Source organism: Rhipicephalus microplus, chromosome 7 (assembly GCF_043290135.1).
Source record: "Rhipicephalus microplus isolate Deutch F79 chromosome 7, USDA_Rmic, whole genome shotgun sequence".
NCBI lineage: Eukaryota > Metazoa > Arthropoda > Arachnida > Ixodida > Ixodidae > Rhipicephalus > Rhipicephalus microplus.
Genome location: NC_134706.1, coordinates 143689787 through 143706050, shown reverse-complemented (window position 1 = coordinate 143706050; position 16264 = coordinate 143689787). Strand labels below are relative to the sequence as shown.

General features: G+C 44.0%; 1 protein-coding gene across 3 annotated transcripts in view; it reads left to right on the top strand.

The window, feature by feature from the left end:
- The window catches only part of LOC119180000 (uncharacterized), a 287597-nt gene that overhangs the window by 121318 nt on the left and 150015 nt on the right, over nt 1-16264 (top strand). For all 3 annotated transcript variants that reach the window (XM_037431129.2, XM_075869824.1, XM_075869823.1), the window contains 2 exons: nt 3720-3799; nt 9940-10041. In XM_037431129.2, coding sequence (XP_037287026.2) covers nt 3720-3799; nt 9940-10041 — 182 coding nt within the window. The remainder of the gene's footprint in view (nt 1-3719; nt 3800-9939; nt 10042-16264) is intronic.

Sequence of the window (16264 nt, the reverse complement as noted above, 5' to 3'; positions counted from 1 at the left end):
TATTCTCCCTTTATTTGTAGTGCTATACCAGTCAGACACATTGCGACGTATGCAACCGGCACACGCTGACCAACTCTGCATGTATATCGTAATCACTATACATCTGTGGGTAATAAACATTTAGCGAATTTGCAGTGCGATGGATAGATAAAGAGAAGCAGAACGTTTATTTCTTTTCACTGAACACTAATCTTTCTCTAGCAACACCCACTGCACCCGCGTATAATCACATGGGCTGTGTGTTGTTAAATTTACCACAGATAGCACTTTCTACTACATTTCTCTCGACCAACATCACTACAATACTAAAGAAGTACGGCGATATTCACAACAGTCGATGCTAACGTCGCTTGATCTTCCCGGTATCATCGTAGTATTGGCTTCTCCGCAGTGCAATTGAACCCCTTATTACCACGTGATGGCGTTCGGCGAACTGGGGCACTGAACTCCTGCAGGCGGAGCGAGCAGCGCCCAGAAAACAGAAACTCTGCTTCTTAGAGGTAGCATATGCAGTAACTCTAATGCTGACTATATGCGAAATCGCGGTACTTGGAGTGTTCTCTAGATGAGCGGATAGACGGATAGATACACAGGCGTACAGACAGACGAAGGACGTGCGTACAGACAGGCAGACAGACAAAGACACAAGGATGGACGGATGGATTTATTGATTGATATGTTAGGTTTTAACGTCCCAAGCCACCATATGTTTATGAGAGACGCTGTAGTGGAGGGCTCCGAAAATTCACACCACCTGGGGTACGTAACGTGAACTCAAATCTGAGCACAATGGTGTAAAACATTTTCGCCCCCATCGGAAATGCACCAGTGGCAGCCGGGATTCGATACCGCGACCTGTGGGACACCTGCCGAGTACCTTAGCCAATACACCACCGAGGCGGGGCTGGACGGATGGACGGAAGGGGCCAGTTGATGATTCATAGTTTGCCGAGAAAACCCTTCGAAGCTTCACCCCTTTCATCATCATTCACTACGTGGATATGGTTGGTGGGTTGGTTGGTTTCTCAACACCTTGGCGCAACCCACCTAGGGGGATAGGCCATGAATGGGACGGTGCCTTGCTTTTTAAATTAATTCACTTCTTCAAAGAGAGGGGATATGCCGTGATTTCTCGTTCCACCGTCACAGCCCTATACCCGCTATTCATTTCAGGCAAATGTTATGTTTTTGTTTCTGGATAACCAAAAACGTTGCAGTAAACATTTGATATATATTGAAGTTATATGTAATTCAATCATTATTCTTCTTCCTGAAGCAAATATCGCACTAAAATTTGCCATGCTAAATTTGTGTACATTTTTTGCGTCTGGTACCTAATCATCACTCATATATAGCTATTAGGCGTCACGTTGAAGAAGAACACTTTTTCACACTACAATAATTCTGCCTCATTTTATCTCCTGATTAGTTATCAAAATACTGGCCGATACCTATAAATCTATACACTGTGAATGCTGAGATAAAGAAACAAAAGTACAAAAAGCATGTTTTGAGGCAACCGCATTTAAAGATAAAAACGGATATTTTTGTGAAAAAAAAAAAACTGCCGCCTACATCTTCCCACGGGGGGAACTCCAGTAAATGCGTCACTGAGAGGTCGGGGTATCGCGTGAATGTTGCGTTATTGGGAGTGGTTTTAGAATGCTTATTGTTAGTTATGTTTTGTTAATCTTATTTATAGAATGAAGATGAAACGTTGCCTTCAACGTCAAGTGAAAGCCAAGTAAAGACGCCCTTAACTGAGTTCCAAACGCGTGGTCCAGGGCCTCCTCAAATGAGGTGGCCACTAAACGGTTGTACAGCGCTAGCAGTCGTTTTGTTTTTTACTAGCAGACACTGCCTGCGTCCACCTTGCGAGGATAGAGAGGTGGAAGAGAGGGACAGGTTTGCGGGAGTCTTCGTAGGCATGCACCAGACGTAAGCGTGCACAGTGGGGGTGTGGCGGCGTTACAACCAACGCCGAATCCCGAGATTGTGCTAGTAATGAATGCTCGACGTTTAAAATAAAACGAGGTAATGCCTAATTGATCCACCGCCCCATATGCACCAGCCATATACTCATCACCAATATATATCTTTTTTCTTCTTGTATTGAATTGTCTTGCCCTGCGAGAATTCTGTCGCGCCTGATGCGCAGCCGTCTCAGCAAAGTTCTGCCGAAGCAGGTCAATATTGCGTAGGCCCTTCACTGTGCCCTGAATAAATTCGAAAGTAGTTTATCACAATCACGCAGGCTTTAATATGACCATCTTTAAAGGAAACACAGCGTCATGAGTGCACACTTTCAGTGTTTAGTCGAAAATGCCGTCACTCATTAGGGTTTTGAGCTTTTACATGGAGGCATTTATGAAGTAATTCCAGATGAACAAGTCCGGATAATTTGGTTTACTAGCCTCAATAGCCAATGCTGGAAGGTGTTCTTTATGCATGAGCCGTTCATCAGTCTATGGAGCTCTGTTGAATTGACTTAAAGTGTCAGCGTCTTTTCGTAAAAAGCGTTGAGTTGGATTGGTATATTTTGGTGCCATTTGAATAAATGCAGCCCTGAGACCTCTTTCAATGTAGGCTAAGCAGAATTTATACATTTCAGCGGCCGAACAGCAATAATTTTGGTACTGATGGCACCACTAAGACGTCTCCGGCCAGATACAGATTTACCCACTGAAATCTTGCTACTTCTGCTTTCTTTTGTTTTCGCAGTTCTTGGCCCATTTATTTCTCAATGTGCTAAGTGCACTTCAGCTTGCAAACTGCAACCTCAACTTATTGGTTGAGCTGCACGGAATCGCTCGCTACGCAAAAATACGGCCATGGCATGCGGCCACACACGTTTTGAAATTTCTTAGCTTGAGATAAAAAAAACACACCGAGACAAACGAATGAACCAACTCTCGTTAAGACCGCAGATTGCATAGGATGCCAAAAGAAAAAGCGTACTTTTGTTATTATTTATACTTACCTTATCTCCTTAAAGCGCGCACCTGTGAACTGCGTGTACAGGGGTTAGAAACTCCCCTTGTGAAGCAAATGATTCTCTCGAATTTCTCTTTATCTATCTTTCCTTCCCCGTATTTTTCATCGTTTTTCATCATTCTCTGGGATTGTCTCCCTAAAGATTGTTACTGCATTCTGCACTAAAGTTTTTCCTGCGCAGGAGAAATCGGGGCACATATACTTGGAGCGAGGCTTAAGATAAATAGTTCGAAGACCATGAAGAAGAAGACTGTGATTTCATGATTGGGATAGTTCTTATTTACAGCTCATGCATTGACGGCCTAAACAGTTCCATGCCGAAAATTACAGAAGCCACACAACAAAAACATGATGGGAACCTCGTGCGGAACAAACACTGGTTATGTAGCAATGTTATCACGAAGCATTTCTTTTTGTTGTAACAATAGCTAAGATCTCTTGCGTTACTTTGGATGAGATTGACATTAATTTTTGAGGCTGTTCTGCTTAACTGATATATTCGGCACCCGTGCTGTACTTCATAAACAGGGAGCATAACTGTGGCTCAACATTACCCCACTGACCAGCTTGATTTATATCGTGTTTATTGATGTTCGATGTCAAAACTTGACAAGTTTTTTCACTTCTTGCGAACAATTCGCCTTAAGCACATGTTGTAATAAGCAATTCTTGTAGACATTTCTACGATGACTTTGGTTTTTATGGCCCGTTTTGTTCTCTCATAGACAGGGTGCAGGAGAATTTATCGTCGTGCCTTACCTTGGACCTGATCGTCTGGAAATGGACCTCGAGATGGATAAAAATGGTAAAATTCAAGAGCATTTATTATGCGTCATAGAAAGCACAGAATCGTATGTATAAACATTGAAAAACGCAGAGTTTTTTTGCAACCACCGTGTAATAAGTGTTTAAGGTTGCTCAATGCCTGCTCGAAACCGCCATACATGCTGGTTTTTACACCGGATCAGTTTTCATAGATCTATCGAAACCATTCCACTCCATAAATAATGACATGGTTATTTTTAAAGTGCGGGCCGTAGGTGTCGACGGGCTCAGGCTGAAGATTATAAATGGTTATTTAGGAGACAAACAGTGGGCTGTGTCTGTTGGTTCCTCGCTTTTAACTTCCAAATAACGACCAAGGGTGTTCCACAGAGATCGATACTTGGCCCACTACTATTGTTGCTTTACATAAATGATTTTCCTAACCACCTATCGCAAACGGAAGCTTTCCTTTACGCAGATGACACGACATTTCTTGCTAGCGATTCATCACTAACTGCTCTTACATCAAAGTTGAATACTGATTTGGACATTAGTTTGCATGGTGCTGCCTTAATACGCTGAAAATAAACCCTGCCAAGACTTTCTTAAATGTTTTTCTTACCAGTCACAAAAGACCACGAACGCTTCCCACTGTCATTCTTAATTTTCATGTTATTAGTGCAGTGGATGAATGTTCATTTTTGTTGTTACTTTAGGCTAAAACTGAGCATTTACGAAACACAACGCGCATGTGAAGCAAAAAATTGGTCCTGATATTACAATTTTTTAAAAGCAAGGAATTATTTCAGCAAACCTGCTCTACTAACTCTGTATAATTGTTTCAATCACAGTCACCCGAACTAAAGCGTCACGTCATGGGGTACCACATAACCACCACATACAGCACTGCTACAACATTTACAAAATCAGGTCATCCGTAAACTAACCTTCAGATCATTCAGCTGCTGTTTGTGCGACATTATTTATACTAACAGAATCCTTTCACTAGACAACCTCTTTAAATAAAATTTAGGCATAGTGTTATTTAAATAAATGAGCGATCCTCCATAAAACATATTTCCAGAAGCTGCTGTAATAAACACTAACCAAACAAGATTCGCAGCTAACAACAATATTGCCTTTATTTCCCTATTGCCAAAACAGCTTAATTCCAGTACGTTTTTTGGCACTGGTACACGCTGGAGACTCTGGTACACGCTTGTAATAATTGAAACTTCGCTGGGCGCACTGGAAAAACCTGTGTCGCACTGGTAGGGGCGCTAGCTAAACCACTGTGATGCTGGTGCGCACTGCGAAGCGCTGGAAGCGCTAGAGTTTTCACTGGCAAACACTGATGAATACTGGAGCATGCACTGTTTCGACCAGCGCAGCTGCAGCGTGCATGTTATTGTAGCGTGTGCCGTGGTTTGTTTCGGTGCCAATCACTATAAAACGCTTGATTCGACAGCAGGGCGAGATGCTACCGTAACAGATACTGAGCATATGGAATTTTCGCGGCGCACTTACGTAACGCAACAACTATAATGCCCATTTTTCGAATATGCCCCCGCGTAAACGGGCCATATTCGCATCATCCGTGTATTGCTGTAACGTTTCCAAGTTGCAGTGTTTGTAAGCCTGGAGCTGCACGCCACTCCTAACAGAAACAGGAAATTGTTTTTGTCGCAATGTTGTCGAAACGTAAATGAGCTCTCTCGATCGCTTCGCAAGGTTTCCAAGCGGAGGCGAGAAAAAAAGCTGACGTTCGATTCCGCCATACCGCATAAATGTATGTCTGGGCATGCTTATCCTTTTATTTAGTTCAGGTAAGAGTTAGAAATGTTGCGAAGCTCAAACGCAGAATCTTCAACTATCCCGACTCACCGCGTCGAGAGCATTCTTACCCAGTTCCCGGCTCAGCGTGTATTAAACCTGTCTTGCCAGCCGCGTTGGTATGTTACCGGTGCTTCTTGCTTTGTGTACATACAAACTTAAGAGTGTGAGAATAACTGTATAGTATAGTTTAGGCATCCATGAACCTAAATAAACTATTTTTTTTTTGTGGCGATGTTCGCACATGGAGCGATGACAATCGAACGTCGCATTTTGTTCGACGCAGGCTGTCACCGAAAGCTGCCGGCCGCACTTAGCCGGTACTACTCCGACTGATATGTAACAACACGCAATTTTCAATTGGTAATTTGGTACGCCTTTGTGAACTGATTCCTTATCATACGTCTTCAGAGGATTGGTTTGGTATTTCTATGGGCGTTTTCTTTTTAGTTCTTGGTATTTATATAACTGCATATATCTGTACACTGGCACGCCTGCTGTAAACTGCCAGAAGAGGCCAGAAAAACAGCTGTTACTCGGCATCGCCACTACGTAAATGCATTTCTGGCATTGATGGACTTTCCACTTACTTCAAGTACAGTTTAAATAACAGGTAGAAATACTGCGAAGTTCAAATGCAGAACCTTCAAGCACCGCAACTGAGCTGCTTCGCGGGTAGCCTTACTCTGTGCCCCGTCCCAGCGAGGTCTATCGTGCCGGCCGCGTGGGTGTGCACGCTGCCGGCTTTTTTTACTTTATGTAGGCACAATTCAAAAGTGTAAAAATGACTGTAAAGTACAGTTCAGACATCTCTGAGCCTAAATCGACCATTTATCCGCGTGTGCGGTGCCCGCAAAAGGAGCGGCGACGATTGATGTGTCGTGCTTCCAGCAACGTAGGCTGTCACCGAAAGCTTCCTCCTGAGCGCAGGAACCGGTATTTCTCTTACTTGTATGTAAGAACACGCCATTTTGATTATGTAATTTGGCACACGTTAGTGAACTAACATGCTGGCATACTTTTCCGGGGGATTGCATCAGTCATTTCTTCAGTGGTTTTTAGTTGCAGGTATTGATATAAGTGCGAATATGTAATCTGGCACGCCGGATGTATACTGCTACATCGGCGCTTACGCGAATCAAAAATACTCAATATTCACTCGTGGGTGTGGATATCTACCAAACAAGACATTTGATTCATCTGTACCTGTTGACCAGTAGCAAGTGCTATAACCGACTATCAAAGGAAAAAAAGAACTATTGGCAGCAAGAGCTGGCAATGTGTGGCTGCTCCTCCAGTCAATTTGAGATTTTTCAGGGTTAAGAAGTAAATGCTTCAAAGCATTTTGCGCTCTTGCTAATATCCGCACGTCATTCATTACCCGGAAGCCGGTCACCACTGTCGAATCAAGATGCAATTGTTATTTGAAAAGGAATATCGGGTCAATCTTGACTCTGCGAATTCTGAACATGAACGGCAAGTTCTTCGGATAGATAGGCATTTTACAACCCCACTGGCATGTATGGCGTGACGTTCATTAAAGAAAAAAAAATGGCGTGGCGTGTTGGGTAGCGTGGTCAATTTGAGATCAGGAGGTCGCAAGTTCAAATCCCGTCATGTAATGTTTTACTTTTTTCAATTTTTATTTTTTATTTTTATTGTGAATGCGCGCTATTTTACTTCAATATAATTTTATTTATGGCGAATGAACATCCCTGTTTTACCCTCTGAAGCCATTTTGCGCTGAGTACTCGGACGCTGCCACTCTAGCGTCCCAGTACCTGCGCTAGGAGGCGTTGGTACCAGCGCCATACAGGGCCCATAATCAGGCATGGCACGGGACACTGGTACCCAGTGGCGCAGGTTTTTGCAATGAGGTTCGTAGTAATTATGGAAAAAACTACGGTTACTTCACAGTGTTATCGGCCTGGAACAGTCTTTCTCTCAACGTTAAGCAGTCTTCATCATTAGCTCTTTTCAACAACACATTATTCACTATTCTTATACTTTAAAACTCTAAGATGTGTGATGTTATCTACAGTTTTTCCTATTCAGGCTTAATTTTGACACAGCTAATCGTCTTTTCTTTTACTTTTTAAATTTGAAGCATTCCTTAGCGACCTTCGGCGACTTTGAGCGTATCTATCTATCTATCTATCTATCTATCTATCTATCTATCTATCTATCTATCTATCTATCTATCTAGTCACCCACGACTTTTACCTCTCCTGGCCTTTTCGATAATGGTATCGATATCAAACTTGATGTAGCATAACATAATTGTATGAAAAACATATTCGACTAGTACTAACATGAAAATCATGACATGAATGTCATGAATATAATGATTTCAATTTCATGGTCGTGTAACTCTTGCGGTGGTTTTGGTTCGCATGGCATATTGCAAAACTGGTTAGTATGACATGATTGCATGGCGAACACAAGTGACAGACCATAACATGAAAATTTTACATGCATATTATATAACAACATGAATACTTGCCACTCTCATGATGCGCTCACGTCCGTTCCTCAAACGTCACATATAATATATTTGGCTTTATAGTAAGTGATTGGATGACGAAGGTGTGTGACTGATGCAAACATAACCATGAGATGCGTGTGATGTAACAACATGACTACAAGCTACGCTCATGATGTGCTCGCGGCCGTTTCGCTACCTTAACATGTACCGAACTCGGTATTGCATGACGCGAAGGGACCTCATAGGTAAATGACACATCGAAACATGATAATAACGACATGTATGTCATGTAACAACATGACTACATGCAACGCTGATGATGTGTCGCGGCCGTTTCGCTAGCTTAACATATGTCAGATTCGGTATGAAGCGGCGCCAATTAATGATGAAGGTATGTGACTGGTGAAAACATGATAGTCATGAGATGCGTGTCGTGTGAGAATATGACTACATGCCACAGTCAAAGCGCGAATACATTTCGACGTGACGCTGTGCGCGACTCGCCGGCGTTCCTTACGTCGCGTCACGGCGGCGTTGCCATGCCAGGCGCCGGTACTGCCATATACTCGCAGACGCGCGCCACGCTGCGTTGATTTAACGCATACACATTTCAGCGCGTCCAGCGTCCCTCCTTCACCAAAAGAGATACACGCAGTGTTGTCAGGGTAACGCATCGGTGCGAAATGAAGCATGTCGCATTTCGTGCCGGTTGCCGTCGGGCCGCACGGACGGGCGCTGGTTGCGCCTGGCGTCAGACTATAGAGTGCTCGCGTTTTGCTAACGTAGCGTCGCTGTGCCCAGTGTGCGTGCGCGTCAACGCCACATTGGAGTATATTGGGCCCTTCATGATGCGCTCGCGGCCGTTTGCAAGCTCCACATATGACAAGCTTGGTGTTACATGATATCAATGGATGACGAAATATATGACTGGTGCAAACATGATAAACCTGACACGCGTGTCGTGTTAGAACATGACAACATACCACGCTCACTGCGTGCTCGCGGCCATTTTCCTAGCTCCACATATTCTATATTTGGTATCACGTGACGTGAATAGATGACGAAGGTAAACTACACATCCAAACAGGATAATCATGACGCGGAAGTCATGTACCGCATGTTTGCCTCTACTCTGTGATGTTGTGCTGATCTTAAAGTGCATTTCAACATTTACCATTCGTGCTTCGCATATCATCAATTTCTACTGTATGTGGGATCTGCAAATTTCTTTCTTTGCTTGTTCATTTAGTATATATTTTTCAAAATTTTCTTAATTTTTATATGTTCTAAGCAGTGTTATTGTTGTAATCATGATAGTTCAAATGTCACTATGTTTAGTCTATAACAATTATTTCTTTATCTTATTCCACGTTGTTGCATGTTACTTGTACATATTTAACAAATTTACTGACAGGAGGTCCCTCTTCAGCAAAGTGCTCTGGGACCTCCTAATGTATGTATTTGTAAGCATGTATGTTTTGTATGAAAGTAAAATAAAATGAAGAAACTGAAATTAGCTTGTAAAATTTAACGCGATGAAAAATAGGAAGCATTTTGTCAGCCTGCGACGAAGTACAATTTTTGAACCCGTGGCTCATTTCATGCATATTCTTTTAAAAAAGCTCGAATTATTTGTACAAATCCGGACACATCGCTTATATATAGATATAATATAGCTGTTAAATAAAGATTTTAGCTGAATTGCGGCAATTAGGTTATTACCAAATTGTAAAAATGAGATTATGACAAATTATTATTACGTATTATGCACAGTGCTTTGTTTAGCATGAAGAAATTACACAATTTTAAAGACATTATAAAGTGGCGACTAATGTGACATTCTCTTACTGTTATTTTAACAGAAACTTCTACAGAGTCTAGTAAACAAGACTCAATAGAAAAATTCAGAGTTCTGCACGTTGAGGATGAATGTTTACTACTGAGCTATGAATACTGGAGTACTCGTGAGTATTGTTAAGGTGTTCACTTCTCAGCCGACCAAGCCGATGAGTTAACAACCAGCTCGAAAAGCTTGAAGAAGCTAGGTAATAACAAGCTTCTCTATGGCTAAAGCCTTGCCAAGTAGTGTAGGATGACCAAATTATTTTACATGCAAAGAAGCTGCTGCTTAGCGATAACTCAATGTCACTTAAAAATATTTTTTCAGGCCTAAATGCTGGGGCAGCGGTGTAACTTGTTTTCCCCGAGTGAGCGCGGATACGGAAGGCTGTGGATCCATTGATTCATTAGCACAATCCTCTCCTGTTAGAAGATGAAGCGTTAGCGGCGAGTTTTACATTGTTAACAGTTTTATTCTGCCTTTGCGTCAAAAAGAGGGCTCGTTTGAATAAAGTATTAAGCTGATTAAGTTCCGACGTTTATCTGTAGTTCAGTTTCTTCACAATATAAATTTCCCCCACCTCCTCGAAAGAAATTGCGTGATAATGCAAATGCATTTCTTGCACCGAAAGTACACGGTGCTGTAATATAATGACGTAAATGTAGACGACACGAGGATTTCTGCCGTAGCTGTTTATTTGGACAATCTTCAGCCAGTGAACGGTCAAGAGTGAAGTTTCAACTTCACTCATTTATATATACGTCTGAGCGAGTGGACGTTGTAGTGGGGCGCACAGAGGAGAGAAAGCGAACGGTGAAACACTGCACTTACGCTCTCCTACCAGGCCTTCACACGCATGGAAGCTCCGTCGAGCTCACAATATGCGAGCGCCCTCACACGCCAGAGTGCGCTCCTTCTCTACTCATTAGGACAATTGGAACGTTCAGTTCGGACTGGCATGGTGGATGGACGTGTTTTTTGAGCGCTCCCGATCGACTGCGCAGATAAGTGGTTTTGCATGTTTTGAGCTTGGCCTTTGTAATTGATAAGGTAGCAGTTAAAATCCTTGTAACACCTACTACATTGTACGGCTTTTCCGGGAATCAGTCACCAGGTATTTACTAGTTTGTGCGTGTGTGTGTATTTGTTTCTTTGTGTTTTTTCTCTTGCTACCACGTGGGAGAGATGCACGTATATTAAACACACACATTTTTTTGGTAGAGCTTAGACTTTCTCTTTTTCGTAGGACAGAGATCGTGTTTTGTAATTATCGAGTGAGACACGTCTTAAGGACAATTGGTGTCATAAAGACATGGTTAAAAAGACTGTAAAGTGTTCAGGATGCGGGGTGAGTTTGAAAATGTACTCAAGTACAGAAGCAAATGAAAAAGAGGCTGACGCGAAGAGTAGGCAATGTGAGGTCGAGGAAAAAATGGAGAAAAAGATGGCCGCCCCGAGTAAACTGCTGTTGAGAATCACCAAGCTGTAGACTGCGTTGGCAGCCGAGCAAGAAAAAACGATGCTAATAGGAGACAGGTTGAAGTCCACCGAGGAAGCACTAGTCAAGGTGAACAAAGGAGTGGCCGACGGAGAGAACAGTAGGGCACTGGCAACCAGAATGACGGAGAAGAAAGAGCAAGCAATTTTGGAAAAAACATGTTCAGCTGGTTCAATTTTCCAAGGCCTAGCTTCAGCGAACTAGTGGTGGGGCATAGGGTATAACAACATGCAGGGTGGCAGGAACAGGCTGAAGTGAGACGAGATAGAAGAACAGCTAGAAAGGACAGGCCGAAGGTATACGGTTTGGTAGAAACACATATTAGGGACATGAAACAACCTCCTAACAATCCGGACTATGCATGGAAGTATTGTAGTAGAACAGAAGGCAGCAGAAAGGGTGGTGGTATTGGAGCACTCACTCATAAAAGTACAGACTGACAATTGGTCCAGCAGGAGTGCAAGGAATATATGGCTAAACGGGAAAGTGGCAGGGCAAATGACACTCCTTAGTTTGGTGTACTTGTGGACGGGAGCAAAGGCCAGAGAATAAAAACCAGGCAATGGTGAAGTGTATATCAAATGACATTGAGGAGTTAGGATGAGAGTGCGAGATAATTATACTAGGAGATATGGATGCAAACATAGAAGATATAGATGGGTATACCGGCCCAACAGGCAAAATGATCATGGATATGTGTGAAAGGCACGATTTGATCATTTTCAACAGTACCGAGAAGTGTGAAGGGCAAATAACATGGGAGGTAGGAAGGCTGGAGTTGACAATAGCTTATGCACTGATGTCACATGAGATGTATGATGAGCTCAGGGGCATGCACATAGATGGAGGTGGCTTCAGAAGTCTGGGTAGAGATCACAAACCTATCAAGTTAAGTTTTGGAAGAGCAGAGAAAGTGGGAAGGAGACAACATGAACTACAGGAAAATTTTTATTCAGAAAGGGAAATTGAAATAAGCACTAAACAAATTGAGAAAGTAATCACTGAGGATAATAAAACAGTGTGGCCATACACGAATGTAATTAGACTGTTTGAGCTAGAGCTTGCTAAGGCACGTGACAAGTTACCTTCCACGGCAGTTGCTTCCACGGCGATTTCAGACCTTCCTGATTTAATGGGACTGCTGGCGAGCAGGAGGCCCACTAGATAAGAAGCGACCAACGCCATGCGTCGACCGTCCAGATACTTCACCGCATCCACATAGACCACATCCACATCGTTTTTAAACTTCTTGCGTAGTGCTTTCGCCCTAGCATTCCTCTACTCGCGTTGATACACGAGATGCCTATTTCAGAATAACAGCAGTATCGTGATGCGCTCTCTGGTATCTTTTGGGATATCGTAGTGATCCCCGTTTTAGCGAGCGTACGTGCAAAATCAAAAGAATTGTTGAGAGACGCTCCACGGGAATTTCAAACGTCGTTGAAAAAACAATGCTGAATAAATGTAGCATAGTCAGATTGAGCACTTAAAATTATGAAGTAGAACGTCCATCATTCATTCAAATGTAGCCGAAGCATTGCATAACCCGAAAGGCATTAGTTTAAATTGATATAGCCCGTCGGGAGTCATAAATGCTGTCTTTTCACGGTCGAGGTCATGCACTGATGTCTTCCAGTACCCGGAAAGAAGGTCGATGGAAGAGAAATAATTTGCTTCACTAAGGCAATCAAGAGCGTCATCTATCCGGGGCTAAGAATACGCGTCTTTTTTGTTACTTTGTCAAGATTTTTGTAGTCGAGACAGAAGTGCCAGCTGCTATTCTTCTTTCTGGCGAGCACAACGGCCAAAGCCCAAGAACTTGAAGAAGTTTCAACGATGTATCGGGCAAGCATCTTGTCAACTTCTTGATAAATCACGTGGCGCTCGGTGGACAAAACTCGATAAAGCCACCGTTGTACTAGATTTGCATCGCCGGTGTCGATTGCTTTACAATGGTCGTTTCACCTATAGGAGTCGGTCATGGAGATCAAAGACGTCTTGAAACGACGAAAGAAGGCCACCAAGCGCAGGCACACGCTCGGAAATCAGGGGCGATCATTTCAGTTTTGCAGTCTTGTGTACTGCCTGACTGAAAGCTGCCAGATGACTGTGTACCTTCTGTTAAGGCGGAGATGTCGTAGTCGCCGGCAGGGCGAGCGTTCCAAGGGATATCTCTCGTGGCACAACTTTAGAGCAAAGTGTAAAGTTCCCAATATGGAGACATGCCGCGTTGTCTTTCATAGTGATGACCATGTGGGAGAACGCAACATCGAGCGAACAAAGGGCGGTAGCATTAGTTGACACAACGTAATCGTCGTCAGCCACAGGTGCATCAGAAGAGACGTCGATATACGTCGCAGCTCGCGAAGATAGGCGAATAAAGCCGGCGGAGCATAGGTTTGGTGGCGCAGTATCAGGAGTGCAAACGGCATGGGGTAGGACGAGCTGAACAACACCAGCAGAACCGTAAACTAGGGTCGAATGCTCCGACAGGAAATTGAGTCCCGAAATTATATCAGGTTTCAGTATGTAAAAAAGAAACATTGGTATGATGTCCAGCAACAGTGACACGGGCGGCACACCACTCAGTGACCACTGCTGTTGCACCATCGCCTACTCGGACAACAGTGACTGGAGCAGAAGTGAGCACTTTATTGAGTCGATCACGAAGGCTGAAGTTCATGACTGATATGTGAGCGCCGGTGTCAATGAGTGCTAAAACAGAAGCACCATCAACATTTAATTAATCAAGTTATTGTGTCCAGGTAACGGGAGTAGAGTAATTTCGGGTCGGGTCGTTGAGGCAGGCTCACTTCTAGGAGCTGCACCCGTCAGTTTTCTGGGGACTGGCGGTAAAAGGGTGACGGAGAGCGACATTGGTAAGTCGAGTGGGACATGCGTCTGGTGGGCGACGGGGAGCGGTTCGGTGGGACGGTCTAGGATGGCGAAGCATCGTCTTGTTCCACGTAGATCGGTATCCGGGAACCAGCTGGTGGGCGCCAGGTGTTGGCATAATGCAACTATGACTGCCGATTCCAGGAAGAAGAGCAATGACGTGAAATATGGCCGACTCCTCCACAGTTGAAACAGATCAGCCTGTCGTCGGAAGTTCACCGTTATTACAGGGCAGTTGGTAGTGAGGACAGTTAACGGGGCATAGCGTCTGAAGTTCTCAGTTGGCCAGTTACTGGCGCACAACACTCTGAATAAAGGAAATTGTGGCGCGAGGGTTGTTGGGGGCCGGGACTTTGTGAAAAAGTGGTGATTCTGCCTCGATTTCGTGGCGCACGAAGCACACGTTATTGTCGGAAGAAGCAGAGGCTGGTGGCAAACTGGCGTCCTCGCAAGCAATTGTTGTAGCCGTGTTTCGAAGACGCAAAACGTGTGAAGTGATACGATGACTTTTCGCTTCCTCGAAGCGTCGGCATTCATTATTAACGTCGTCCACGGTCCATGATTTTCGAAGCACGAGGAGACGGAAGGCGTGATTATCAATTCACTTGAGAATGTGCGCGACGTTTTGAGATTCCGGCATCTTGTCGTCAATCTCCCGGCAGAGGCCGAGCACATGCTTATGTATGTAACGTATGACTCGGTGCAGGACTAGCGTTGACACGCTAGTTCGTTCTGCGCAGCACGGCGACGCCCTATGTGCTTGCCGAAGAGATCGATGAGTTTGTGTTTCCACATGTCCCAATTCGTGAACTCTTCCTCATGGTTACCAAACTTTAGCCGTGCCATCAAGGTAGAAAAGAATATTGGCTAACATCAGCGTCGAATCCCAGTTGTACAGAGCACTCACCCGTTTGTACGGCTGAAGCCATTCCTCCACGTCAGTGCTGTCCCTACCTGAAGAGATGTTTGTGTCACGCGGTTGAGTCAGGACGACGGTGGGGTTAGTAGTGGCTGGAAGCGGTGCTGTTGGTTGCTACGTAGTTGTACGAGGCACGGTTTGGGTAGTCTCTGAAGAATCGTCATTCTCGTCTTGATCAGACATCGCACAGCCAGAGAAGGAACATCCGCTGCGTGTAATCGTCGTGGATGTTGACTGTAGAAACACCCACACTGTCCACCCAATTGTTACAGAGAAAAAATGTCTGAAATATATTTACTTTAGATAAACAGGCTGACATACATTACAAAGCCCAGTCTGCACGAGCTCACACTAAACATCGTCTTCTTTTCTACCATGTCCACCTCTGGCGCCCCGTAACAACATAAATCCCCACACACCTTCATTTTTTTGTTTTGTTGTTTTTATGGTGCGAGCAGCGGAACGTGAGACACTACAGTCTTTCCGCTTCTGAAGTCAGTTGAGCGTAACGTCAAGGTGCGTGTACCTCGTTGTAGAGAAAAGGACGGGCCACCGGCCCACATGCGCCATCTCTATGGCGATGAACCCCTCCCCATTTCACGTCTTCTTTTTCTGAATGCGTTGCCCTGATCCTAATAATGATTGCCACTTCTCATTTCCACACAATATTCAGCATCCTGAGTGCCCGCACAACGAGGTCTCATAATGAACAGTATCGCATTTGCTGTAAACACTAAACATATAATGTTCGTCACTAATATTTTGAGGTTTAAGTCAATCCCCGTAGAACAATGTAGGTTTTCTGTTGCGCCTCGTTTTCCAGTGACGCTTCCGACTCTTGTTCCAGATCCATGCCTTAAAACGCGTCGCCTTCAGAGAAGTTGCGCTGTCGATAATCAGTTTTCGTTGACAGAAACACGTTTTCTTCTGCGAGGTTTTTGTGTAGCTCATTTTAATTTTTGTTTTTGAATTTTTGCCTTGGCTGTGCTCACCTTATAAGCATCATAAATTTGCCTCAACCCCCGACCTGATTGC